The sequence below is a fragment of the Oryctolagus cuniculus genome, chromosome 20, assembly GCF_051225735.1.
Source record: "Oryctolagus cuniculus isolate XC-2025 breed Fujian yellow rabbit chromosome 20, ASM5122573v1, whole genome shotgun sequence".
NCBI lineage: Eukaryota > Metazoa > Chordata > Mammalia > Lagomorpha > Leporidae > Oryctolagus > Oryctolagus cuniculus.
In genome coordinates this window covers 10282622-10310457 of record NC_142886.1, presented here as the reverse complement: position 1 = coordinate 10310457, position 27836 = coordinate 10282622, and the positions used below count along the sequence as shown (strand labels likewise).

At 49.3% G+C, this 27836-nt stretch overlaps 1 protein-coding gene across 3 annotated transcripts; it reads right to left on the bottom strand.

Annotated features, from left to right (window-relative positions):
* Nucleotides 1–242: 242 nt before the first annotated feature.
* ZBTB25 (zinc finger and BTB domain containing 25) lies at nucleotides 243–27825 on the bottom strand. 3 transcript variants are annotated; one of them, XM_002719557.6, is made up of 3 exons: nucleotides 27503–27825; nucleotides 11465–11644; nucleotides 243–6629 (listed from the first exon to the last, which is right to left on the bottom strand). In XM_002719557.6, exons 2-3 carry the CDS (start codon nucleotides 11635–11637, stop codon nucleotides 5492–5494), a joined length of 1311 nt encoding a protein of 436 aa, XP_002719603.3. In that variant the 5' UTR covers nucleotides 11638–11644; nucleotides 27503–27825; the 3' UTR covers nucleotides 243–5491. The 3 variants fall into 3 exon arrangements, 2 of the variants coding, with proteins under 2 accessions (XP_002719603.3, XP_089178964.1); XM_089322838.1 differs by lacking the exon at nucleotides 27503–27825 and adding an exon at nucleotides 18710–18787; XR_016226918.1 differs by lacking the exons at nucleotides 243–6629; nucleotides 11465–11644 and adding exons at nucleotides 20492–20681; nucleotides 24468–24555 and having other exon boundaries at nucleotides 27503–27641.
* Between the last annotated feature and the right edge of the window lie 11 nt (nucleotides 27826–27836).

Here is a 27836-nt window from a genome sequence, read left to right as displayed (position 1 = left end):
TCCAATCCAGCTCTCTGCTATGGGCTGGAAAAGCAGTGGAAAATGGCCCAAGTCCTTGGGTTCCTGCACCCACGTGGGAGACCCGGGAGAAGCTCCTGGCTGCTGGCGTTGGATCAGCTCAGCTCCGGCCATCACAGCTATTTGGGGACTGAACCAGCGGATAGATGACTTCTCTGTCTCTGCCTCTGTTTCACTCTGCCTTTCAAATAAACAAATCTTAAAAAACAAACAAGAACACATCCTTAGGGCAGAGTTAATAAAAGGTTTTATTTGTGATTACAGCACATTAATTTGTCTTGGTAAAATACATGAAATCCATTGTTTCCGTTCCAACCCTCTCCCCCTCTCCCTACAAACCGTGTGAGAAGAACGCCTGTGAAGCTTATTCACAGCCCCATATAGGGCAGAGGGGTTTCACCCACAATGTTTCCTTTCGCTCTCCTGTACGTGCTGTGTGTTGCTTGTACTTTGACCTCTTTTTAATTGTACAGGTTTTTGTAATCTGGGTTTCCTTTTAAGGTAGCATTTGGCCTATTCTGATGGAATGAGTTTATCTGGCATGAAATAGAGCACTTGATGATGGTCAGTGTTGGTGGCACTGCAGTGATAGCTACCCAGTGACCAAATGCAGCACAGATCCCTTCTGAAGGGCATGGATTCTTCCGGTCCTGAGAACAAAAAAATCAGTCTGGTTCTTTGTGTTTAACACATCCGGGCTTTTAGAAGGACAAACCACACACACAGACAATAATCACTTACAGATTTCATTCTTGAAAATTAATTATAATGTCACAGACCTACGTTTGGTTTAAAACATACCAACACAAGTAACGTGAAAACTCTTCACATGGCCTAGTTTTACCTTAACGACTATGAAAATATTGATATTATCACCAAGGATCTGAGTTGCATCACCAAGACTCCTGTACATACAGTGGAATGACACTCTCCCATTTTTTCCCATGATTAACATATATTTCCTCCAGTTTTCATTGGAGACTTCTCTGATACTATTCTAAAACAACACTAGTGAATTACTATGAATTGTCCTCACCCTTCTCCTTCCCTATCTTCCATCTAGATCACCAACAGCAAAGAAGTGAGAATGACATTTCTTTGTTGCTTTTAAAAAAATCACTTCCTACATATAAAGCAGTATGTTTGGTGAACTTTCAGTAAGGTTTAAGTTGGCAAGTTTTACTCTCCATAATGCCAAAGAACGAAACCTCCTCGCTAACAGGAGAGACAGTAACAGAATTCAAGCAGTAATGCTGTTTCTAAAGCAGCTGCAAAAAATGAGTTTGTTAGCTGGCGCCACGGCTCAATAGGCTAATCCTCCACCTAGCGGCGCCGGCACACCAGGTTCTAGTCCCGGTCGGGGCACCGGATTCTGTCCTGGTTGCCCCTCTTCCAGGCCAGCTCTCTGCTGTGGCCTGGGAGTGCAGTGGAGGATGGCCCAAGTGCTTGGGCCCTGCACCCCATGGGAGACCAGGAGAAGCACCTGGCTCCTGGCTTCGGATCAGCGCAATGCGCCAGCCGCAGTGCGCCGGCCGCGGCGGCCATTGGAGGGTGAACCAACAGCAAAGGAAGACCTTTCTCTCTGTCTCTCTCTCCCTGTCCACTCTGTCCAAAAAAAAAAAAAAAAAAAAAGGGTTTGTTGCTTCATTACCAACTGCTACATGAGTGCTGCTCAGATGTTCTAGCATTTACAACTCAGAATGCTGAGGTTAACGGGCTTAGCTGCAGAATGAATGCCGGTGTCCTTGCACAGTTGGGCTTTTATCAGCAACACTGAGAGAACTGACACGATTCTAATACAAATGCTCAACACCCCTGCTCATGGGAATCAGAAAGCCAGGGCAGGGCAGGATGGAACACCTTCAAGTGTTATAAATCAAGACGTTTTGTTTTCTTCCATAAGGCAGGCTGTATTTTTATATTAGATGTTGAGTTCTGATGTTATGCTAATAATGACAAATACTGAAACAGTGTCTACCACTCTCCAGAGAACAACTACATGTAAACTCCGGAAAGAAGAGAAAATGTCTGTGTGGTGTCTGCCTGACATGCGGATGAAATACAAATGGCACTTCCATTTTAACCTTGGTAATCCTTACACTAACCACACTATATTATTAGGATATATATATATATATATATATTAGTATACAGTTTGATGTAGTCAAGGCTAAAGGTTTTACTTGGAAGAATTTTTAAAGTAGATTTTCTTAGGAATCATATCTTTAAAAATTATACCCTGGCACAGTGTTGGGGTTGATAATTACTTTAAAAAAAATGTCTGGGGGCCCAGCGATGTGGTAAGGCCACTGACTGCAGTGCCAGCATCCCATATAGGCCTTGGTTCGAGTCCCATCTGCTCTACTTCCAATCCAGCTCTCTGCTATGACCTGGGAAGGCAGCAGAAGATGGCCCAAGTGTTTTGGGCCTCTGCACCCGCATGGGATACCCGGAAGAAGCTCCAGGCTCCTGGCTTCGGATGGGCCCAGCTCTGGCCGTTGCAGCCATTTGGGGAGTGAACCAATGTCTGTCTGTAACTCTGCCTTCCAAATAAATATGTAAATCTTAAAACAGAACAAAACACGTCTTCAGAATGAATGGAGAAAAAAAATTCAGGTCAGTCCCATACTATTCATTGGTTCTCTGGAATTCAGCTTTTGGGATTTTTTTTTTTTTCTGTAAACGCAGTTAACATTTTTCCACTTCCTAAAACAGAAAATGAGGACACAGGGAAGCACATTTGCTTTGAGTTCCCTGTATTAAAAGGAACTTCATGAACAAGAATAGAAATACAGTTAACCACTGTCTTCTCAATACGCAAACGCACTTCAAACAGTTTATGGGACATGGAATTAAAACAGAAGTCTATTTTGGTGCAAGGGAAAAAAAAACGAGGAAATCCATGCATACCAGGGGTTTTCAGAAAGTCAATGAAAAATGTATATTATGAAAAATATATGCATGGATTTCAAGATTTCTTTGCACCAAAATAATACTTGTTTACTTCTGTTTTCCCAGGAACTTCCTTAAGTGTCTTCCCATTCTGCTTTCGATTAGCGCTGTCTGGCCTGGTCCATCTGCTGGTAGTAGCCGGGCTGTTGCCTTACCCACCATCCCACCCACCACTACTCCTAACGCTGGGCAGGAAGGAAGCACATGGAGTAGACAGAAAAAAACATTTTAACGAGAATAACACTAGGGAATAAATCCCAAATGACCTAGAGTGCGTGAAGTCAACGTTGCTATCTGGGTTCCTCCTGTGAGGGTGGGACAGCTTTGAATCACTGCCCAGTGAGCTGGTGAGGGAAAGTTCATGGGGAGGGCCCTGTGGTGCATACAGCAGGTTAAGCTGTGCCCATGACACTGGCACAACCCATAGGAGTTCCGGATTTGAGTCCCAGCTGCTCCACGACTGATCCAGCTCCCTGCTAATGTGCCTGGAAAGCAGCAGAAGACGGCCCAAGTGGTCGAGCCCCTGCACCCACATGGGAGACCTGGATGGAGTTCCTGGCTTCTGGCTTCAGCCTAGCCCAGCCCTGGCTGTTGCAGCCATCTGGGGAGTGAGCCAGTGATTCTGCCCTTTCAAATAAGTAAATCTTTCCAAAGAAATAAATGAAGTTCTGATCCTGAAGAGCAGCGCATTTGTTTCCGCCCACCCTCAGTCACGTCTGATCAATCCACGGCCGGTCGGATTCTGCTCTCTCCCACAGAATGCTGCCCTGTGAATTTTCACTCGCCCACTGGCCGAGGGCACCGTCTAGCGCTCTTCTCCAGTCGACTCTCCTATAATTCTGCTCCACTCCCTGCTTGCCTGGAATTACCCAGCTGCTGAGGGCCTGGAAATGCAGTCCCCAGGAAGGGGCTCAGGGCTCTGTGGGTGGGGATGTTCTAAGCCTTACATTTTGGGGGTGGCTGCAAGGGCCTGACGTAGACCCTCTCAGCAGAGCAGCGCACGGAGCGCAGGAGGCTGTCCGGGAGCCCCGGCCTCCTGCTTTCCTTGACTGCTGGCACCCGAAACTGAAACACTGTGGGAACCACTCCGCTCCATGCTCTGTGGCGAGGGCCGGCCGCTCTCTCCCAGGGATAGGGCAGGAGGCTCTACCACTGACGCCCTCCCCTGGGCGATTCCTTCAAATGTCACCAGCATGGAGGGGCGTTAACTGTATGCAGAGAAAAAGCTGTCGCCAAGGATCTTCAGCACAGTTCCAGACGATGGAACGCAGCCCCTCTGTTGGCTTTATGGGCAGAAAACGTGAAACCTGTGCCACGGAAAAACTTTTTTCCCAGTGACTTTTAGAAGATTCACATCAACCCAGGCAACCTAGCCTACCCTTTGGGGCGCGGGCAGAGACATCTGTGTGTGATCACTTTCCTCACTGAACTCAAGTGAACCTCGGGGGTAGAAAGCTCAGAAGATGCTCTAGGTGAAGGTAACGGCCTGGGCGTCAGGCAGTGTAGACGGAGCTCGGTCCCTGTGTGATGTGCTTGTCCACGTTTACACACCTTTCTGTTGCAGGTGCATTGATGCCTGCCTCTTCCCCTTCTCTCTTCTAACTGAAACAGTTTTCGTTAACAATGAGGTATATTCAATGTGTAAAAAAATAGATAAAAGACATGGGTAATGTTGCAGAGCTAATAAGTAAAAAGTAATTTTTAAAACTACTCATGATTTGGTATAGCTATATCTTAAAAACAATTTTTATACACTATAATACATAGTTATGCATTAAAAAACTATTGGAGATGGCACTGTGGCAAAACAGTAAAGTCTACGCTTGCAACGCTGGCATCCCATATGGGCGCCGGTTCAAGTCCTGGCTGCTCCACTTCCGATCCAGCTCCCTGCTAATGGCATGGGAAAGTGGTAGACGATGGCCCAAGTGTTTGGGCCCCGTATCCACATGCAAGACCTGGAAGAACTCCTGCTCCTGGCTCAGCCTGGCTCAGACCTGGCCGATGCAGCCATCCGGAAGTGAACCAGCAGATGGAAGGTGTTTCTGTCTCTCCCTCCCTCTGTAACTCTTTCAAATAAATAATCTTTAAAAAAAAAAAAAAAACAAAACAATTAACTGTTCTGTGTGGCAGAGACTATTTTAGAATGATCCTCATGGGGACTGACCTCATGTGAAACAATCCAAAAGTGATAGCTCAGGACAGTCTTTAAAACCTATTTCATTTACTTCCTATTCCATTCCATTTTACTAATTCTAGAAAAAAACTAGAAATTCTATGAGCAACTGTTCACTCTCAGGTCTGCCTGTTTCTGCACTGACCTCTGTTTTCTAAAGGGTGATATAATTTACGATTGTTGCCAGCGCTAAGTGGAGCTTACATTTTCACAGCCACATGTTCATGTCTTAGAGGACCTGGTATACGCAACCTTCAAATGATGGCTCGACTGTGAAGGACAAAAGCCAAGGGGACTTGGGAGGACAGTAACAGAGCAGGACGACGCTTCCTTTTCCAGAAGCTGCTACTCCACCAGGATGGCGTCCACACTGTCCTGCGTGAGCTCCGACTCCAAGGCACAAGGCAGATCCAGGTGTTCCTGGGGCAGGCGGGGCCCCTTCAGGGCGACGTCGGACCAGCTGTCGCAGAACGTCGGGAAGCTCTGGGCCAGCGCGCTGGCCAGCCGGGGGCAGCCGCCGTGCCTGTGCGGCCTGCCTCTGTGCGCGCACGCGTGCTCCAGCAGCTGGCTCCGCCGGAGGAACTTGTGGCCGCACACGGCGCAGCCCACTTTCCTCTTCCTGGAGAAGGAGAAGTTGCAGTTGAGCTCCACCGGCTCCGCGTCTTTGGAGATCAAGGCCACCTGGCTGATCTGCAGAGGCTCGGCGGGGCCGCGGGCCGCGGGCCCGGGCTGCTGCCGCCCACCCTCCTGGCCGCCCAGGGCGCTGAGCCGGCGGCGCGCCAGGGCCGCGCGGCTCTCCTGCAGCGGGTGCACCTCGCCCAGGTCATTGCTCTCCAGGATGGACGCCGGCACCCCGAACGGCAGCGCCCCGGACACGTGGGTGTGCAGGTGCTGGCGGAGGCTACCGCGGGCGTCGAAGCGTTCCCCGCAGTAGTGGCACGCGTGCGCCCGGCTGCTGCTCTCTGGAAGAGCCGGGCCCGCCGCCTCTGCGGAGGGCGGGCGCTGGCCCTGCGCGGGCACGGCCTCCGGGTCACCCCGCTCCTGCTTGACGGCCGCCGGCGGCCTCTGGAGCTCGGCGCCGGCCTGCGCCGCGCGGTGGGCGCCCTGCACGTCCGCGGCGCCCTCGTCCAGCCCAATGGCCAGGGACAGCTGCAGCTGGGCGTGGTCGCCCTGCGTCGCCGCCCTGCCCGCGCCGCTGCCGGAAGGGGCCTGGGCCGCCTGCAGCCCTGGCTTCGCGGCTGGTTTCTGGGTCGTTGAGATCTGGATGCCGTACAGGTTGGAGGACTGCACGGCCTCCGGCGAGAACGCCTGGTTCATGGCCGTGGCGAGGTGCGACAGGTAGTCCGCGTGCAGGAACCGGATGCCCTCTTCCAGCCGCCCGTGGTCCACGCTCTGCCGCGGGCCCTTGCCCGTGTACATGATGTGCAGCAGGTAGCTGAAGATGTCGGGCTGGATGTCCGTCGGCTGTATTTTTATGCATTCGCTGTCAGAAAACGACAGATGGAACAGTGTGGCCAGCCGTGTAGTTAACAGCACAACCCCAGGCTAAAGCAGTTTCTGCCCATGGAGTTCACATTTCGCCTGCCTCGATGAAACACCGCAACAAAAACTTAACACTCATTTTACACCAGTTTCTGCGGCCGTGTCTTTGATCTACTGTCTGAAGTAGAACACGGATATTGTGATTATTTCAACATTCTCCCAGGGACTCCGAAGTGATACGCACTCTATATACTATAGAAGAATGATGATAAACAGGTACTGTGGGGCCAGCGCTAGGAGACGAAGCATCTGCCTGCAGCGCCAGCATCCCATATGGGCACCGGTTCCTGTCCCAGCAGCTCCACTTCTGATCCAGCTCTCTGCTGTGGCCTGGGAAAGCAGTGGAAGATCACCCAAGTGCTTGGGTCCCTGCACCCGAGTGGGAGACCCAGAAGAAGCTCCTGGCTTTGGATGGCTCAGCTCCAGCTGTTGCAGCCATTTGTGGGGTGAACCAGTGGTGGAAGACCTTTCTCTCTCTCTCTCTCTCTGTAACTCTACCTCTCAAATACATAAACAAATAAAACACAACTCACCTTCATCAAGTTTAAACAAAAAAGGTACCCTGCACTTGAAAAATGTAAGCATTTACTTAATATATCTATAACCAAAAGAACAACAGGGACTGAAACAGATATCTGTAGGTCAATGTTTACTGCAGCTTTATTATCCACAGTAGCCACAATAATGGAAACCTAAGTGTCCATCAAAAGACGAATGAATAAACAAAATGTGGCATATAAATATAATGGAAGGGCCCAGGGTTGTGGCGCAGCAGGTAAAACTGCTGCCCTCACCACCGGTATCTCATATGGGCACCAGTTTGAGTCCCAGTTGCTCCTCTTCCAATTCAGCTGCCTGTTAATGGTATGGAAAAGCAGTGGAAGATGGCCCAAGTGCTTGGGCCCCTGCTACTCATGTGGGAGACCCGGAAGACCCTCCTAGCTCCTGGCTTTGGCCTGGCCCAGCTGTGGCCATTATGGCCATCTGGGGAGTGAACCAGAGCAGCAGATGGAAGATCTCTCTCTAACTTTCAAATAAATAAATAAATCTTTTTAAAAACATAAAATAGACTGGCATTGTGGTGTGGTGGGTAAAGCCACTGCCTGTGGTGCTAATATCCCATATGGGTGCAGGTTTGAGTCTTGTCTATTTTGCTTCCAATCCAGCTCCCTGCTGTGGCCTGGAAAAGCAATGAAAGATGGCCCAAGTCCTTGGTCCGTGCACCCATGTGGGAGACCTGAAAGAAGCTCTTGGCTTTGTTATGGCCCAGCCTTGGCTGTTTTGGCCACTTTGGGTGTGAAACAGTAGATGGAATATCTCTTTTTCGCTCTCTCTGCCTCTCCCTCTCTAACTGTGCCTTTCAAGTAAATAAATATTTTAAAAAATAAACAAAATGGACTATTAATCGGCTACAGAAAAGAACGAATGATGTTCTGACACATGCTACAACATGGATGAACCCTGAAAATACTATGCTGAGTAAAATAAGCTAGACACAAATGGACAATTATTGTATAATTTACCTCAAATTTGCCAAAACAGGCAAATCCATAGAAAGATCAGAGGTTATAGGGCAGGGGATGTTTCATATAGGACGATAAAAACTGGAATTAAACAATAAATATACCACTTATGGTAACTTTGAATTAAGTATGTTTCAGGTGTTCTTTTTTTTTTTTTTTTTTTCTTTTTTAAATTTGAGAGGCAGAGTTACAGACAGACAGACGGAGAGAGAGAGAGATCTTCCATCTGCTGGTTCACTCCTCAAATGGCTGCAACAGCCACAGCTGGGCCAGGCTGAAGCCAGGAGCTAGGAGCTTCATCTGGGTCTCCCACACAGGTGCAGGGGCAGTCATGAAAGTCACTTCTTGGTATGCCGTGTAGAGTATGAGAAGATGCTGTCAGTGCCCAATGTGCTACTTGTAGTGCAGCGCTTATACATGTAAAAGATACGTATGTCCCACGTGCCAGATAAAAGACAATCTGTTTTCATTCTTAAGGACAGTAAAGGATATATAAGCTCTAAGTTATGATTTCCAACATAGTTTAGTGCACCTGTGTCAATTTCACTGAAATATTCATGGAAATGAAAACTTGAGACTTAATGGACTTAAGGGGACAGAGTTTCCATTTAGGGTGATGAAAAGGTTCTGGAAGCAGGCAGAGGGAGTGACTGCACACACTGGGAATATGATCACTGCCGCTAAACTAGGACAACTGTTATGATGTGAAATCTTATGCACACACCACACACACATACATAAGTACATTACAAATATTTCAAAATTGGAAAGAGTCTAATGAAATTAGTAATATTTAAAAATTAGGCTGGCGCCGCGGCTCACTAGGCTAATCCTCTGCCTTGCGGCGCCGGCGCATCGGGGTCTAGTCCCGGTCGGGGCACCGGTTCTGTCCTGGTGCCCCTCTTCCAGGCCAGCTCTCTGCTGTGGCCAGGGAGTGCAGTGGAGGATGGCCCAAGTGCTTGGGCCCTGCACCCCATGGGAGACCAGGATAAGTACCTGGCTCCTGCCATCGGATCAGCGCGGTGCGCCGGCCGCAGCGCACCGGCCACGGCGGCCATTGGAGGGTGAACCAACGGCAAAGGAAGACCTTTCTCTCTGTCTCTCTCTCTCACTGTCCACTCTGCCTGTCAAAAATAAATAAAAAAATAAAAAAAAAATAAAAATTATTAAAAAAATTAAGTTATGCTAACTTTATTTTGGCTTCCAAAATATGGGGGTACTTCAAAAAAACTTATGAGAAAATGGAATGAAAACATAGGTTTATTTTGCTGCAAAAAACCCTTGAGATCCTTGCAGCTATTAAAATACGCATTTTTCATGAATTATTTATCTATTCACTTATTTGAGAAGTAGAGTCACACACAGATGGACAGGGAGAGAGTATGCTGGCTCACTCCCCAAATTCCTGCAATGTGCCCGGGCCAAGGCTAAAGTCAGGAGCCAGGGACTCAATCCAGGTTGGCAGGGATCCAGTTACCTGAGCCATCGCCACTGCCTCCCAGGGGTCTGCATTAGAAGCTAGAATTAGGAGCCAGAGCCAAGAATCAAACCAAGGTATTCTGATATTCTGATGCGGGATGTGTACTCTTCTTTAATTGACTTTTATTTATTGAAAGGCAGAAAGACTTTGACAAAGATCTTCCATCTACTGGTTCACTTTTCAAACGTCCTGCAATAGTTGGAGCTGGGGCAAACTGAAGCCAGGAGCCAGCAACTCAATCCGGGTCTCCCACATGGGTAGCAAAGACCCAAGTCCTTGAGCCATCACCTGCTGCCTCCCAGGGTGCACATTAGCAGGAAGCTGCAATCAGGAGCTGAGCAGGGACTTGAACCCAGGCACTCTGATATGGAGTGTGGGGGTCCCAAGTGGCACCTTTCCTTTTTAAGATGTATTTATTTATTTGAAAGGCAGAGTTACAGAGGCGGGGGTTGGGGGAGGTCGGTCTTCCATCCACTGGTTCTCTCCCCAAATGGTTGCAATGGTCGGAGCCAAGCCAATCTGAAGCCAGGAGCCAGGAACATCTTCCAGGTCTCCCACATGGGTGCAGGGACCCAAGGACTTGGGCCATCCTCTACTGCTTTCCCAGGCCATAGCAGAGAGCTGGATCAGAAGAAGAGCGGCTGGGACTCTTCCATGTGGGAAGCCGGCACTGCGGGTGGTGACTTTGCCTCTATGCCACCCCACCAGTGGCATCTTAACTGCTGTGCCACATGCCTCCCGAGGCGGGCTTCTGAAGCAGTGTCTTGGCCACTAGGCTGAATGCCAGCCCTTCGTGGATGCTCTGAGGACCTCCATCAGAGCTACCGGAGACGCTGGCCTACCCTGTGTGCCATTCAGCAGCAGACTCACCACGCCAACAACAGCAGCCAACACTGCAGAGCTCTGAGCGTCTTCCCATCATCGATCCATTTAACCTTCTCTGCATCCAAAGGGGGAGGATGCTGCTGCGGTCCTTTACAGACAAGGAGGCCGCGGGGCAGTTACGGATGCCCTGTACCCGACTGCAAACTTCTGGGGGGCAGGGGGTGTTCCCGGGGCCTAGCTCAGCACCTCTCACCTAAGTTCTTAGTTAGGATCTGAACGAATGAACAATTAAACAAACATGTATCACGGAAGCTGGACCCTGAAGGAAAAACCCGAGTGCTCCATCACTTGCAATTTTGGACAGGCTAAAATTACTCTTTACTAAAAACTCAGAGTCTGAGTAGCACTGTTCTGCTCTCTCCCTACACACCTATTATGTTAGGATAACCCAAATTCAAAAGGGCAAAATAACTCTTTGGAGAAAAATATCCAAAGGCCTTTGAACTATAATGTGAATTATGACACTGAGGCCTTGCTACCAAAGTGCTAACGCAATGGAAATCAACAACTTAATGAGTAAGGGCACAGATCCTTAGCTTCATTTGAATCCAGCTATTAGCTGTACAACCCTGGATGGGCAACTTATGCAACAACTCGGTCTGTTTCCTTTTCTCTAGAACAGGACGACAGAATTTACATTATAATTCATTATTAATTAAGGGTTAATACTTAAGTGTTTGGGTATGGGATAAGCCTTCGATAAATGTTAGCCATTACCGTTTTCCCTCTTGTCTTCCATCATGAACCCTACCTATTGAGCTTGATTAAAAGCATTATGAACTGTCTTATTTCTTAGGGTATCCTCATAACGAACACCCAAAATAGCATCCTAACAAGGCATACATTTAACACTAAAAGTCGTTCTGACACACACAGTCCCCTCCTCACCTCGTCTGGTGAATGAATATCATCTTGAAGTAGTTAGAGAAGGCAGCCAGCACGGCTCTGTGGGCTTTGAAGTACACGTCTCCAATAGCAACGGTGCAGTCACACAGGAAACCGAACTCCCGCTGCATGTTCAGCTGCTGGAGGAGCACGAGGCTATGGCCAGCAGTGTCCATCGTGGCTCTGAGAAGAGGGACAACGTGAGTAGGTGAGTGTACGTGTGCATGCGGGTAGCTACATACAATGTATATGTGTGTGTGTGTGTAATTAGCTACAGTTCCTACATCCCTGCAGAGTGGCGCGGAGACCTGAATTTAAATGAAATTGTTCATCACTGTTTGAGCAGGCGGCAAAGACAACGCACGAGGAGGAGAAACAAAACTCCGGGCGCCGTGGCCCTGGGCTGCGCGCCACCACCTCCTCCGCCCACTGCGCCGGCGCTTGCGGGAGAAGGCAGCGCGGCGGAAAGGGCTCCCCTGGGGCGCAGGTTCTGAGCGGCGGTCAGAGACCAAGGTCTACCAGGCGAGGGGCGCACGGCCGCGGCGTAACGGGTGGCCTAATAAAAACAGCTACACGGGATGGTGCGTCCCGTCGGGCAGGTGTGTTTCGCTCGTTCTCCATGCAGCTCCACAGGCAGGGGCTCTACCGAGTGCCTCTGCCAGAAGAAGAGGGGTCAGCAAGGGCAGCTAGGTAATGTACCCACGGTCACACTGCTGGCCGGCGGCAGGCAACTCAGCCCGCCCTCACTGCCTTCCTCCCCCTCTCCCAGGCTGGAGCAGACAGGCCAGGGAGAGTTAGCCCATGAAGGCACCCTGGGAAGCCTGGCACTCGGGAGAAACTTGATTTCCTGCTGGTTAAGCAAACCCCATGCGGCAAACCAACCTGTAAGCATGTTAGCAGATAAAGTCTGGAAGGTAACTACTAACAAGGATGAGAATTAGTAATGATGACAGGTAGTTTTTATTAAAACTACAAATGTAACGTACTGATGTGTAGTCGTCTCCAGAACATATTAGCAAGTACAAAAGGTACAGTGTAAAAGGGTAGGGAGAAGAGTACCATTTATGTAAAAGAAGCTAAGTGGTTATCTTTCAAAAATTGTGTTTAGGTATTTTCACTTTATTTCAAGGGGGAAGAGGAGATGGAGAGACATCTTGAGAGACCAGAGAGAGACAGACAGACATTTCTTATTCGCGTGTTCACTCTTCAAATGCACACAACAGCCAGGGCTGGGCCAGGCCAAAGCCAGGCGCCCAGAACTCAATCAGGGTCTCCCATGTGGGTGGTAGGGACCCACTCCGTGGGCCATCACCTGTTGCCTCCCAGGGTGTTCATTAGCAAGACGCTCTGGGACCAGAATCCAGGTGCTAGGACAGGGCACGTGGTGTCTTAACTGCTTTGCCAAATGCCCACACTGGTTACTTCACTTTTAAGGGTGGCTCGAGAATTTCTGTGTAAATATATTCCTGCTGGAAAGGTTCAAAGAAACCAGTAAAACGCTCACTTCTGAGAGGGAAACTGAGGGGGGGGGTCAAGGATGAGTGGAGAACTCCACCGTGGGAGCTAAACAAACTTAGAGGTTTAATCTCCACACTGTCCCCCCCCCTTATTTTTTTAAATTATAGAACGTTTCAGATAGGGAAGTTGGTATGGAGAACATAACAAATGCCCACCAACCAGCACAGAACATACACATTCCGGATAGGACAGAGACCCCCACATCTCTCCCTCATCCTGCCCACACCAGAGTACTGACCATGCCGAATTTGGTGTTCGCAAGTCTCTCATACATCCTCACTGTCTTACCATTTAGGTATGTGTTCCTTAACAGTGCAGTAAAGATTTCTTTATGTTTTAAAATTTCACATAAATAATATTGTGCTCTAGCAATCTTGCAACTTGATTCCTTTTGTTGAGATTTATTTTATTTATTTCAAAGACAGAGGTAGAGCCAGAAAGAAAGGTCTTCCATCCGCTGGTACACTTCCCAAATGACCACAACAGCCAGAGCTAAGCTGATCTGAAGCCAGGAGCTGGGAGCTTCTTCCGCGTCTCCCATGAGGGTGAAGGGCCATCTTCTACTGCTTTCCCAGGCCGTAACACAGAGCTGGATTGGAAGTGGAGCAGCTGGGATGTCGGCACTGCAGGCAGCGGCTTTACCCACTATGCCACAGCGCCAGCCCCTGCAACTTGATTCTTTTAACTCTAGATGCACACAATACTTTTTTTGACAGGCAGAGTGGACAGTGAGAGAGACAGACAGAGAGAAAGGTCCTCCATTTGCCGTTGGTTCACCCTCCAATGGCCGCCACGGCCGGCACACTGCGCTGATCCGAAGGCAGGAGCCAGGTGCTTCTCCTGGTCTCCCATGGGGTGCAGGGCCCAAGCACTTGGGCCATCCTCCACTGCACTCCCAGGCCACAGCAGAGAGCTGGCCTGGAAGAGGGGCAACCGGGACAGAATCCGGCGCCCCGACCGGGACTAGAACCCGGTGTGCTGGCGCCGCAGGCGGAGGATCAGCCTATGGAGCTGCAGCGCTGGCCTATGCACGCAATACTTTTAAAGCCTACTTATTCAAACACACTTCCTTCATATCTCCCCAAATTAAAAAAAAAACAAAACAACTTACCCCTTACTGTCTCATTTTTAAAAGACTTCCCTTTCTCTCTCTCTCTCTCTCTCTCCCTCTCACTTTCTGTAACTCTACCTGTCAAATAGATAAAATCTTTTAAAAAAAGACTTCAAGGAACAATGAAATAACAGAAGCTACAGAGACTTTATATATATTAAAATATACCCCAAACCCAAAGTGTGAGTATTGTCCCAAGAAGTCATTTAATCAAAAGTCACTACTTATTGTATTTACCACATATCCCTGAATCTAAAAAACCATTAATGACACTCACATGAGCAGAGAGGCACTCCGATTCCTTAATTATAAAACAATGTCAAAGAAGGGACAATGTTGATTATTGTGATTTTATCAGGATACATTGTATCCAGGTGTTGAAATGTCACACTGTACCTCATAGATACCTACAATTCTTCATCAAAAACAATTTCAAATTAAAAATCAGGGCGATTAAATTAAAAACTAATGTGGGAATTTCAACATGGGAAAAACACACATTTAAAAATCAATGGGCCGGCACCACGGCTCACTAGGCTAATCCTCTGCCTTGCAGTGCTGGCACACCGGGTTCTAGTCCCAGTCGCCTCTTCCAGTCCAGCTCTCTGCTGTGGCCCGGGAGTGCAGTGGAGGATGGCCCAAGTGCTTGGGCCCTGCACCTGCATGGGAGACCAGGAGAGGCACCCAGTTCCTGCCTTCAGATCAGTGCGATGCACCGGCCGCAGTGCGCTGGCCGCAGCGGCCATTGGAGGGAGAACAAACGGCAAAAGGAAGACCTTTCTCTCTGTCTCTCTCTCACTGTCCACTCTGCCTGTCAAAAAAAAAAAAAAAATCAATGAAATGGCTCCAATCGAAGTAACTTAAACTAATCTTACATAGGCTCAAAAAAAAAAAAAAAAAAAAAAAGAAAAAAAACCCCAAACCCACAGATCATAGACATTTGCATTCATTATTTCTTCTTATTATATATAGTGCATTAGTATAATGAGCTACTGGACAATATAGAAATGAGAAATGGCATGCTAATAAACCACATAGAGAAATCTCGTGGTTAATGGTCTATGAGCAATAGTCAAATTCTTTGCTTATTTAATAACAGAGATCTTTCGAAGGGAAATTTCATAAAGAAAAATACTTGAAAGCATGATTGTACGAGGCATGAAGCAGCAAGAAGAGACATAGATGCGGTACTCGGGAGGAGTGCAGGCTCACACGGGGAGACAAAGCACAGAGCAGCCATCACGAGGGACGTAGGAGCGGTGAGGTGCCGTAAGCACACTCGCTGTACAAGGGGAGATGACTTCAGGTGACCCAATGGAAACCAGGGCACTTGAACTTACATGAACAAACAAGAGAAACCGAATGAGGAAAACTACTGGGAGGGGTAGGAAACCAGATGCATGAGGAGTTAAGGAGAAACGGGGTCCGCTCACAGTCGATGCTAAACCTAAGACTAAATGGTCCGCTCGGTGCGGGTGTTGGCCTGCGGGTTAACATGCCTGCATCCCACATCACAGTACTTGGGGGTTTGACACCTGCCTCCTGCCTCCAGCTTCCTGCCAGTGTAGACTTGGGAGGCAGCAGGTGATAGCTCCAGTCATTGGGTTCCTGCCACCCATTCAGGAAGACCCTAAATCGAGTTCTCAGCTCCCAGCTTTGGCCTGGCTGGTCTCAAGCACAGGCATTTGAGGAGTGAGCCAGTGTATGGTAGTGCTAATAATTCTCTTTTAAAAAAAGATACCTGGGGCCGCCGCTGTGGCGCACTGGGTTAACGCCCTGGCCTAAAGTGCCGGCATCCCATAAGGTCACTGGTTCTAGACCCAGCTGTTCCACTTCCCATCCAGCTCTCTGCTATGGCCTGGGAAAGCAGAAGATGGCCCAAGTCCTTGGGCCCCTGCACCCGCGTGGGAGACCCGGAAGAAGTTCCTGGCTCCTGGCTGCGGATCGGCGCAGCTCTGGCCGTTGCAGCCAATTTGGGAGTAAACCATTGGATGGAAGACCTCTTCTCTCTCTGCCTCTCCTCTCTCTGTGTAACTCTGACTTTCAAATAAATAAAACTTAAAGAAAAAAGATAACCCAAGTTGTGTTTGAAATGAGCCATCTAGGATGTTTGAGTAAGAACAGCCTGATTAGTTACATATTTGGTGTAAGGCAGAATCGCAGTTAAAGCTTGGACTCTGGACTCAGTATAAAATTCTAGCTCTGTCATTTACTACCTATTAACTCTCTGGCCTTTGGTTTCATTTGTAAGACAGGATAATAGCATCTACTTCATAGGTTTTATGTGTATTTAATAACATGTATAAGCACTTACAAGTAGTGAGGTCCATATTAAGTGTTCAATAAATCCCAGTTATCACCACTGTTAGGTTTGTGGGTCAAGGTTACTTCAGCAGGGGTGGGCGTTTGGTGCACTGGTTAAGCTGCTGCTTGCTACACTCACATCCCACATTAGAGTCCCTACACTTGGTCCTGGGTCTGCTTCTGACCCAGCTTCCTGCTAATGTGCATCCTGCAAGGCAGTATGTGAAGGCTCAGGCTGGGTTCCTGCCAGCGACATGGGAGACCCAGAGGGAGTTCCAGGCTCCCTCCTTCAGCCTGACCCAACTTCAGCTGTTGGGGCTTGGGGAGTGAAACAGCAGATGGAAGATTTCACTCTCATTTTTCAAATCAATTAAAAGACTGCTTTAGCAAGAACACATAAAAAGAATGAGCAAGTGAAAAGAATAGAGAAGGAAAGAATGGGTAAGATCCTACCATAATATCCAAGTAACAGCAGTGGGAATGAAAGAAGGAATGCAAGGGACAGACCAGACAGAGATGACATGACTTGTAACGTAACAGTCTGGAAGTGGTCAGCCACAGAGATTAGTCAAAGGTGAGTCTCAGAATCCCAGCGTGGGTAACTGGAGTAATTCATCCATTCCTTCAGATCATATTTGCAGAGTAACAGCTATGTGCTAGGTGTTGCTATAAAGGCAAAATCCCCAAATGCCAGGGGTGAGGCATTCAAAACTGGCTTGGTGGGTTACGCCACCACTTGGGATGCCCAATCCCATATCCAAGTGCCTGTCTAGTCCTGGCTCCTCCACTTTATTTATTAAGATTTATTTTATTTACTTGAAAGGCAGAGTGACAGCAAGAGAGGGAGAGAGAGAGAGAGATCTTCTATCTGCTGGTTCACTACCCAAATCCCCACCAGGCAGAGGCCAGGGACTCCATCTGGAGCCTCCCATTTGATTGGCAGGGGCCCAGGCACTTGGGCCATCTTCCTCTGCTTTCCCAGGCACATTATCAGGGAGCTGGATTGGAAGCAACGCTCATATGGGTTGCTGGCGTTACAGGCAGCAGCTCAACCCACTGAGTCATGCCACCAGCCCCGGCTGCTCCACTTCTGATCCAGCTCCCTGCTAACGCACCTATGAAGACAGCCCACGACAGCCCAAGTACTTGGGTTCCCTGCCATCCGTCGGGGGCTCTGGATGGAGTTCCAGGCTCCTGGCTTCAGCTTGGCCCAGCCCTGGTTGCCGCAGGCATTTGGGAAGTGAACCTGTAGATGGAAGACATTTTTGTCTTTGCTCATCACTCTTTCAAGTAAATAAATGAGTGCATCTTAAAAAACAAAACTGGGTTGGTAAGAGGAGCTTCTGGACATGGGTGTTCATGGTGCCTGCCCCAGGACGTCCTGGTAGGAATGTTTAGTGATCAGAGGAGACAATAAGGAGGACTGGGCCACAGAGAGCGCAAGGGCAAGAGGGAGAGCAGGCCTCTGAAGTGACAGGGCCGAAATGACCAGCTGGTAAGGGGACTATAAAGTAGAGAGAAATAAAAGGGGAAAAAGTTAAGAATGAACCCTGGGGACACACAGAAGAGGCACAATATGGCAGAAGATGCGAAACAAGGAAGCGTCGCTGTCAGTGAGGAGGGCAAAGGAGGTGAGGGAAGGCAAGGGTTCAGAAGGCAGGCGGTGGCCACGGCGCAAGGACCCGGATACTGTCCCCAAGTGAGGCCAGCGCAGCGCAGGGAAGCAGCGAGGGCAAACTACCCCACGGAGGGGATGTTGGAGGCAGAGGCTACCAAGGGTGGGCACAGAGACCCCAGGAAGCCCTTCACACTGACAGGAGCAGTCTCTCCATGAAGCCAGGACTGAGACAAGTACCAGTGTGGCAACTAGCTGTGGCGACAAGAGGACTGAGGTGAGGACGTGCAAGCTCTTACAGGTGGCACTGGCTGGCAGGCCAGGAAGTCAGTTCACTTGCAAAGGGCGGAGGTGAGCGCAGGCCTAGAAGGAAACCCGGAGTCATGAACCTGACACATGGAGGAGTGAGGCTTTCAGAGAACTCTCACACACACCCATTTCTTTCCACGGCTTCTGACGACATAATTTCTATCAATCAATCGTCAAATTCAACGCCTCCGTCTTTTCTAATCCGTCAAACCTATTCACAGTTTTACATTTTAGATAGTTGTTTTCAGGTCTAAAATTCTCCTTCTTTTTGAAGTTTCTGTCTCTCTGCTGAGGCTTCCTATCTGTTCACACATCACCATCCCACTCTGCTTTCCCTCTAAGAGCCGCTCTGTCTTATGCGCTAAATCCACCCCGGGGGCCCGGTACACACCATCTCCATTGATTAGGGTGTCAGCGTCCTGGTTTGGTTTTGTTTTTCCCGTAGCTAGTCATTTTGGATTACATCCTAGAAAGTATGATAGTGTGATCAATACACATGCAATAAACTCTGGATTCTACAATACCTCTCCAGAGAGTGTGCAAGTCTTTGCAGACAGCTTGGCTGGCATTAGACTCCAAGTTCTGCCTCTCTATGGTGGGTAGCAGCTGCAATCTCTGTTCAGTTTTTGCAGCCTTAAGCGTGCTGTTTGGAGGCTGCGCTACACGTGAGTAGCCCAGGGGTTGGCAAGCAAGCCCAGCAAAGTTGATACACGGTACTGGGGGCCAGCAGCCCAGCGTCCTTTCTGGGGTTTCCTGCTACACTTTCCAGCCATGTGGTTGCATGGAGCTTTGGCCCCTTTTTTCAAACAAGATTAGAGGCTGTTACCCTGGTTTCAGCCATCCTCTCGTGCATTCAGCTGGGTCCTTCATGCCCCTCTTCCAGTCTCTATGACTCTCATATGTCATCTGGTAATTTTTAAATTTTTTTGAGCCTACAATTTCTATCTGCAGTACTGTCTCAACAGGAAACCACTCAGCCAATATCCTTTATCCAGCAGTTCTAAAAGCTTTGGTCTCAGGATTCACTGATACTCTCAAAATAAGTGTTGAGGATTATGAAGAGCTGTTGTTTATATAGATAATGCTTATCAATATTCACCATATTAAAAATTAGGGACAGGCACTGTGGCCTAGCAGACTAAGCTGCTGCCTACGACACCAACATCCCATATGGGCACGAGTTCCAGTCCCGGCTGCTCCACTTCCAATCTGGCTCCCTGTTAACGCACCTGGAAAAGTAGCAGAAGATGACCTAAGTGTGTGGGCCTCTGCATCCATGTGGGAGACCTGGATGAAGTTCCAGGCTCTTGGCTTTGGCTTGGCCAGCCTGGCCATTGCAGCCATTTGGGGAGTAAACCTGCATAGGGAAGATCCTGTGTCTCCCTCTCTCTCTGTAACTCTTTAAAAGACTTTTTAAAAAAAAGTATATTTATTTATTTTTATTTGAAAGGCAAAGTTAGAGAGAGAGAGAGAGAGAGAGAGAGAGAGAGAGACAGAGTGCTTCCATCTACTGGTTCACTCCCCAAATGGCTGCAGCGGATGGAACTGGGCCGACTTGAAGCCAGGAGCCAAGAGCTTCTTCCGGGTTTCCCACGTGGATGTAGGACCCCAAGTACTTGGGGCATCTTCTGCTGTTTTTTCAGGAGCATTAGCAGGGAGGTGGATAGGAAGTAGAGCAGCTGGGACCCAAACTGGTACCCATATGGGATGCCAGCACTGCTACGCCACAGCACAGGCCCACATCAAAGACTTTACATAAATACAATCTTTTTTAAAAAAAAGACATTTGGGCCAGCGTTGTGGCATAGCAGGTAAAAACACTGCCTGAAATGCCAGCATCCCATATGGGCACCAATTCAAGTCCTGGTTGCTCCACTTCTGATTCAACTCCCTGTTGATGGCCTGGGAAAAGCAGCGGAAGACAGTCCAAGTGTTTGGACCCCTGCCACCCACATGGGAGATCTGGATGAAGCTCCTGGTTCTGGCCTGGCCCAATCCTGGCCATTGCAGACATATGGGGAGTAAATGAGTGGATGGAAGATCTCTGTCTCTGTAATCCTTAAAAAAATTAAAAGAATATAAAAAATATTAATTTAAAATAATGGTTAAAAACGCATTTCATATTAACTTTTTTCTAAAACATCAAAAACAAGTGAAGAGAGTGACACTTTCGTACTCTACAATCTTTTTTAATATTTGGCTTTAAAAATACAGCTGGATTCTTCTCTGCTTCTGCATTTGATGTGCTGGTTCACGTACACTGAGAATTTGGCCTTGTCAGATTCTGCAGATCCTCGCAAAGGGTTCCAGGAACCTCCAGGGGCGCCTTCAACCACATTTTGACAATCACTGACTTTCTGATCCTATGACATAGTAGAGAGGAGACTATTAGTTCTATGCGAGGTTGAGGAACCACAGCTCAGAGAAGGCAGGAGAGGTACCCAACACAGGCAACTACCATTACATAGTGAGGTAGTGCTGCAAGTCTGACTTTCAACCAAGTGTCTTCCCTTTCAAAATTCCCATCTAGAACTCTGAACAGATAAGCATATACTGACAGTTCTTGCAAAAATGCTGACTCAAAAAAAGGGGTAAAGTTTTCCAAGCTTACAAAGTGAAACAACTTCAGATCTGTTAAAGAAAAAAAAAAAAAACAAACATATAGCAGGTTCATTCAAACTTGTTTGTATTAACAGGAGACTTCTGATGTTTTACGGCAATATACTCAAACTTTACCTTGAGTCAATAGCTCTAATCCATTGCAAAGTTATTAGAAAACTTTCTAATACAACCTACTTTGCAACTTGATAGGCTTCTTATACAGCCTTTGCTTATGGTTTCCTATTAAAAATATGGGTATATTTTGTTTACTAGAGAGATGGACAGAGACAGAGAGAAAGCTCCTATTGGCTGGTTTACTCCCCTAATGCCTGTAACAGCTGGAGCTGGGCCAGGCACTGGGAACTCAACCCAGGTCTCCCGCGTAGGTGGGAGAGACCCAATTACCGGAGCCGTCAGCTGCTGCCTCCCTGGTGTGCACCAGCAGGAAGCTGGACGTGGGAGCAGAGTTCGGCCCTCTGCTATGGAATACAGCTGTCCCAAGTGGCATCTTAACTAGGTTGTATGCCTTCCGCCCTGCCCAGTCACATCATTTCTTTGATCATCAATTTGATTTTCTCTAGGATATGGCATATCCAGAGTTTCCCATACAGACAGAAATATTTTAGAAGTTACATCTGAGAATTTTTGGTGTGAATTTTCAGATGTGAAAAGGGTTCAGAAAAATAATTTATCATTTTATTTACAAAAACAAGAACCAAATGTTAGGATGCTACATTTAAAAACAAAATCTATTATCAAAGTGATATTTGTATTATAACAAAAGGTTTAACATTGACACTTATATGAGAGAAGAAAAATCTTACTTTCTAAACTGTTTTAATTCAAAGTGAGATGAACAACTTTACCAGTATCTACACTTGTTTAATTCAAAATTGGCTTGACATTCAATATCTTTTATTTTCCTTTAAAAATGTATTGTATCAGTTAGACTAGGCCCTCGGTAGCCAGAATGATATACTGAACTACAAAGCTCATCACTCTCTCAGGCTGTAGGAACCCTTAAGAAAAAAAACAGGGGCCGGCGCTGTGGCCTAGCAGGCTACACCTCTGCCTGTGGTGCCGGCATCCCACATGGGCCCTGGTTTGAGTCCAACTGCTCCACTTCTGATCCAGCTCTCTGCTATGGCCTGAGAAAGCAGAAGATGGCCCAAGTCCCTAGGCCCCTGCACCTACGTGGGAGACCCAGGAGAAGCTCCTGGCTTTGGATCGGCCCAGCTCCAGCTGCTACAGCCAACTGGGGAGTGAACCAGCAGATGGAAGACCTTTCTCTCTCTCTCTCCCTCTCTCTGTCTGTAGCTCTACCTCTCAAATAAATAAATTTAAAAAAAAAGTTCATGGATATTATGAAATATGCACGGATTTCAAAAAACACATTAAAAAAGAAAAAAACAAAAGAATCAAGACATCTGTTTTGCAGGAAAATAAACAACCTTTCCTTCTCAGTAGGTCCCCACCCTTGAGACTTTATGATGAACTATAATTAAGACAGGAGACGGAGAGCTAGCAGAGAAATATGTACCGTTTTTTTGAGCTACTTAACTCATGGCTATAAACATAAAGGTAAAAGCAAAATACACCGAGTGCCACATGATCACAATGAATTTAAACTTGTCCAAGGTACTTCCCCGCGACTGTGGAGGCAGGCTATCTGATCACGTAGAGAATGAAGGAATGTGGAAATCGTTTTATCCTGGAGCAGCGATTCTCGGTGCCAGCTCCACTGTGACACCTTCTGCGGAGAGCTGTGCTGATGTCTGCGTCCCTCCCCAGACTAACCCAGACAGAACCCATGGGAATGAGGCACCAATCTGTGCGTTATTATTTTTAAATTATTTATTTATTTGAAAGTCAGAGGTACAGTGAGAGGGAGAGAGACGAGAGAAAATCTTCCATCTGCTGGTTCATTCTCCAGATGGCCACTAAGGCTAGGGCTGGGCCAGGCCAAAGTCAGGAGCCAGGAGCTTCATCCGGGCCTCCTACATGGGTGGCAGGGGCCCAAACACTTGGGCCCTCTTTCATTGGCTTTCCCAGGTGCATTAGCAGGGAGCTGGACAGGAAGTGGAGCAGCCAGGACGCAAACCAGCGCCCATATGGGATGCCTGCATCGCAAGCCGCAGCTTCACCTGCCACGCAATGCTGCACTCAGAGCCTGAGTATTGTATTTAAAAACGTCCCCAGGTGATTCTAGCATGATGGCTCCATTACAAACTGCTGCCACAGAAGAACAAAGAACCAAGGGAACCCAAGAGACTATTTCACCGTAAAGTTACATGGGTATTTAAGAGACTACAAAAACCTACATACTCTCCAGATTACAGTAACTCTAGACTAGCTCCGACTCAGTAAGATGGAACAACTTTACACCACTGTCACTAAAGAAGCAATTTCACAAGAAGCATGCAAAGTGTGGGAACAATATTGATTACATTAAATAAACAAATGTCAACAACTGCATTTCTACTTGTAAGCTTAAACTAAAAAATGGCCAGATTAACAAAGTACTCTTTGGGAGCTGGCGCTGTGGTGCAGTGGGTTAAAGCCCTGGCCTGAAGCGCCAGCATCCCATATGGGTGCTGGTTTGAGTCCTGGCTGCTGCTCTGCCAATCCAGCTCCCTGCTATGGCCTGGGATGGCAGTCGAAGACGGCCCAAGTCCTTGGGCCCCTGCACCCATGTGAGAGAGCCAGAAGAAGCTCCTGGTTCTTGGCTTCAGATTGGTGCAGCTCCAGCCATTGTGGCCATCTGGGGAGTGAACCAGCAGATGGAAGACCTAACTCTGTCTTTCAAATGAAAAGAAAGAAAGAAAGAGAGATAGAGAGAGAAGGAGGGAGGAAGGGGGGGGAGAGAGAGAGAGAGAGAAAGAAAAGGAGGGAAGGAGGGAGGAAGGAAGAACTCCTAAACTAGTGGGGCTAGGCATGGGTGGGGGTGGGAGGAACACGCATTTTCAGTTTTTTAGGGGCAGTGTGGTGATGCAGTGAGTAAAGCTGCCACGTGGGACAGCAGCATCCCACAGGGGTACTGGTTGGAGTCCCAGCCGCTCCACTCCTAATCCAGCTCCCCGCCAATGAGCTTGAGAAAGCAGCCAGGAGATGGTCCAAGTGCGTGGCCCCCTGCCACCCATGTGAGAGACCCAGATGAAGCTACTGGCTTCTGACTGCTCCAGCCTTGGCCACTGTGGCCACTTGGGGAGTTAACCAGCGAATCAAAGACCTCAATCTCGATCTCTCTCTCTCTCTCTTTGTAACTCTTTCAAATAAATAAACAAATCTTTAAAGAAAAAAAGGAGAAATATTTACAGTAAATATGTTTTTGTTAAATAACATAAATTTTTGTTAATACTTAAAAATGATATAGAAATTCCAAATCTGAATATACAGTTGGAGGTAAAATCTACCATTGATCCAGACATCTGCCTGTGAAAATCCACAGAAAATGTGGTGGATGAGCCAGGAAGAGCAGTCTGGCTCCAGGAATCTTTAATGGAACAGGGCCGCGTCAGTTTGAGGCCTCCTGTACCTCTAACACCCACCTAACCGACACTGTGGGGAGCCTGATAAACCCACAGCACCAGGCAAACAAGAACGTGAATGAAGGTGAGTGCAGCTGGCTGGTGGATCCTAAAAATAAATAAATAAATAAAATAAGTCAGGACTTGGTGAAGAAAGGGGAAAGCTTTTTTGTTAACTGAAAAAAAAAGATGAAGACTGTATTTCTAACAGGAAAAAAAAAAAAAAAAGGTACCCACAGGACAGGAGAAAGCTGCAAAGGACAACGATGTTAGTCCAGACCCAGAATACAACACAAACGGTGACTGTAACTTCTGAACTCAAGGGAACCAAGACCCCCTCCCTCTGCCACAGAACTCCAGTCCCTTGAACACACTGCCCACATAAACGAAAGAAATCCTTTCTCAAAGTGCCTAGTTTTTCAGAATCCACACATGACTGTTTGAAACCGGGGAAGTTAGAAAAATTTCACAAATAACTGCCTTACCACTATACACACTTATCCACACACCCCACCACCCTAGCTCAGGGGGAAAACAAAAAAAATTCCTGCTAGCAAAGGAAAGGCAGGAGTGTAAAGAAATTCAACCAATAATCCTCAAACTAAGGTCTGTTCCCACTCTCCCTAAGCAGGTTCAACCAGCACTGCGGTTTCCTTTCCCAGGGAAAGTACCACCACCCTGGTTACTCTCAGTAGCTGCTAGTGCCTACAACAGTAAATACCACACGCAAGACCTTGCCTAGGCGCTCTCCATCCCTTATCCCTGGAAGCCTCAGATGAGCGGATTATTTCCGTTTCCATTTTCCAGACGAGAAAAAGATATCTAGGGTTAGGACACACCACTAGCAAAAGGTATAAACAACCAGATCTGACTCCACAGTCTGTGCTGCCAACTATATGCTGCACCAGCATTTTCCTTAGCCTCCTCTCCAATGACTGAGACTCAAGCCATTTGGAAGAAATCAGAAGAGGGGGCACAGAAGTGGTGTCCTTTATAACTTACCAGCACAAAAGCACCTGCGCTGCTTCTTTAAAACGAGTGTGTGTGTGTGGGGTGGGGGTGGGGGAGCTGCAACCTACAACCCCCAACTCTCCTCTGGCCCTATTATTACTGAAAGGGACAGGCTGGTGGAGCACCACCCACAGGCCCATAGGAAATAAATCACTCTGGTTCAGTGGTGGGGTGGGCATTATGCAACACTTCCCAGCACAGCCCTGGCCAAGGCGCTGGGCCCCTCCTCCCCTGCTAGACAGCCTGGCTCCTTCGCATTCCCCTCAGGAGATAGGGTGGAAGCGCACAGCTGCACTTTCTAAAGCAGAGAGGGCAGCTCAAAGTCCTGCCTGGCCTCTCTGGGCAACCACAGGCGCCAATAAATCAGCCACAGGCGATTCTCTCATCCCCCTTCCCGGCTTCAAGTGGGAGCGAGATACACTGCAAGCCAGTGCTGGCTGGACGCGGGAGATAAGTGATCTTGTCTTAAACTCTGCTGCTAACGCCTGCCGCACTGCAGCCAGGTAAATCCCTCTCGGCTTGTCTCTTCCCGCTGCTTACACGTCTGACCACGGACACAGGACCACCTCCGTTTTGGGAAGAATTAGAAATCACCAGTGGCTCATAGTAGGTACTCAATGAACAGCAGCCAAACTGGATCCACCTCCACTACCACCAAACCAGACATTCCGGGTAGATCTGGGCAAAAAAAGATAGGGCAGGTCACGTGGGGCCCCTCCCTGCTTCCTAGCTCACCCCAGCTTGATGTTTCACTGCATTCCGACTACGCCCAGTCCTCAGATCTAACCTATCCCCGGTGATGCCTGACAACCGATTCCTAATGTACCCTCAATTTAAACACATCCACATCCACAGGGGCCAGCGTTGTGGCTGACAGGCAAAGCCGCCACCTGCGACACCAGCATCCCATCGTGGGTGCAGGTTCGAGTCCCGGCTGCTCCACTTCTCATCCAGCTCCTGGCTAATGTGCCTGGGAGAGCAGCAGCAGGTGGCCCGAGTCCTGGGGCGCCTGCACCCATGTGAGAGACCCGGAAGAAGCTCCTGGCTTCAGCCTGGCCGTTGTGGCCGTTTGGGGAATGAACCAGCGGATGGAAGCACTCTCTCTCTGTAACTCTTTGAAGCAAACACGTATCCAGATTGCAAAAGACAGCTTCCAAGCCTTTATCCTAAGGAATTAAACTACACTGCAAACGTTATTCTGGCAGCGAATCGGGCTGAATCTGGGGAGGGCGGGGGTAGGGGAAGGGGCTTCAGGCTCTCAAGCACCTCCCGCCTGGACACGGATGCTATGAGTATGCGAAGGCCAAGGCCAGCACGCAGGGACCACGGCTGACTTCCCAAGCCCAGTGATCCTCCGGCAGACGCCACCCCGGCGCGGAGTGGGGTAACTGGCGTGGCCGAGTCTAGGACCAGGCAGCGCGCAGCGGCCCCTCCATCCCGCAGGGGCCTTCGTCTGCAAAACCACGGGGACAACCCGGATTTTCCACACGCCCCCTCTCAACTCCGAAGTGGGAATCCCGCGGGAGAAACACCACCTCGGCCAAACGGACTCGCGGCTCCGGAAAAAAGCCGGCCAAACGGGAGCCCTCGCCCGCGGGCGCGGGCGGCCGTGGGGTCGCCTGAGCAGCTACTGACAGCCACGCGTGCCAGGCAAAGCGGCGGGGGGAAGCCGACCCGCTTCAGAAAGAAGCGCTGGGCCGGCTTCAGGGCGAGACCAGCGATGGCGTGGGGGCAGCTTCCTGTGCGGTGGGCGGGGGAGGGGCGGCGGCCGCAGCGTCCTCACGGCCCAGGAAAGGTCAGCCCCGCGGCCCCGGCCTCCCGCGCGGGCGGCGAGGGGCGACTCCGGCCTTGCTCGGCCCCCGGCAGGCATCTCAAACGGACCCCGAGCACCCCCTCTCGCCCCGGCTCCTCGCACCGTCCCGCGACCCGCGCGGCTCGCAGGCCGCCCCCGCTGGCTCGCGGCGGGACGGCCTGAGCCCCGGGGCGGCCCGCAGGGGCAGGGGCAGGGGCAGGGGCAGGGGCAGGGGCAGGGCCGCGTCGCTTACCCAGACGCCGCCGCGCCGGCGGGCCGGCTCCGCCGTGCGGGAGGGGCGGGCTCCCGCGCCACGCAAGGCACGCGGTGGCGCCAGCTCACGCACCGCCGCGGCCCGCTCTCGCGCGGCTTCCCGCGCCGGCCGCCCGGGCGCTGGGCCCACGTGACCCTGCGCCCGGCCGCGGGGCCGCGAGGGGCGCCGCGGAGTGCGTGCGTGCGTACGTGCGCGCGCGCCTGCCCGCCCGCCTGCCGGAGAGGCCGGGCGGGGGTCGGCCCGCGCTCCGGGCGCCGGCGCGGCCGGCGGTCGTGACTGTAGGCGGAAGCGTGGGGCCGCGTGTGCGCGTCAC

Excerpts from the sequence above, each read along its gene's own strand:
- ZBTB25 (XM_002719557.6), bottom strand. The coding sequence starts at position 11,637 with ATGGACACTGCTGGCCATAGCCTCGTGCTCCTCCAGCAGCTGAACATG. Across the intron at positions 6,630-11,464 it reads ATATTCATTCACCAGACGAG|CGAATGCATAAAAATACAGC; the intron begins GTGAGGAGGGGA and ends GTTTTCTGACAG.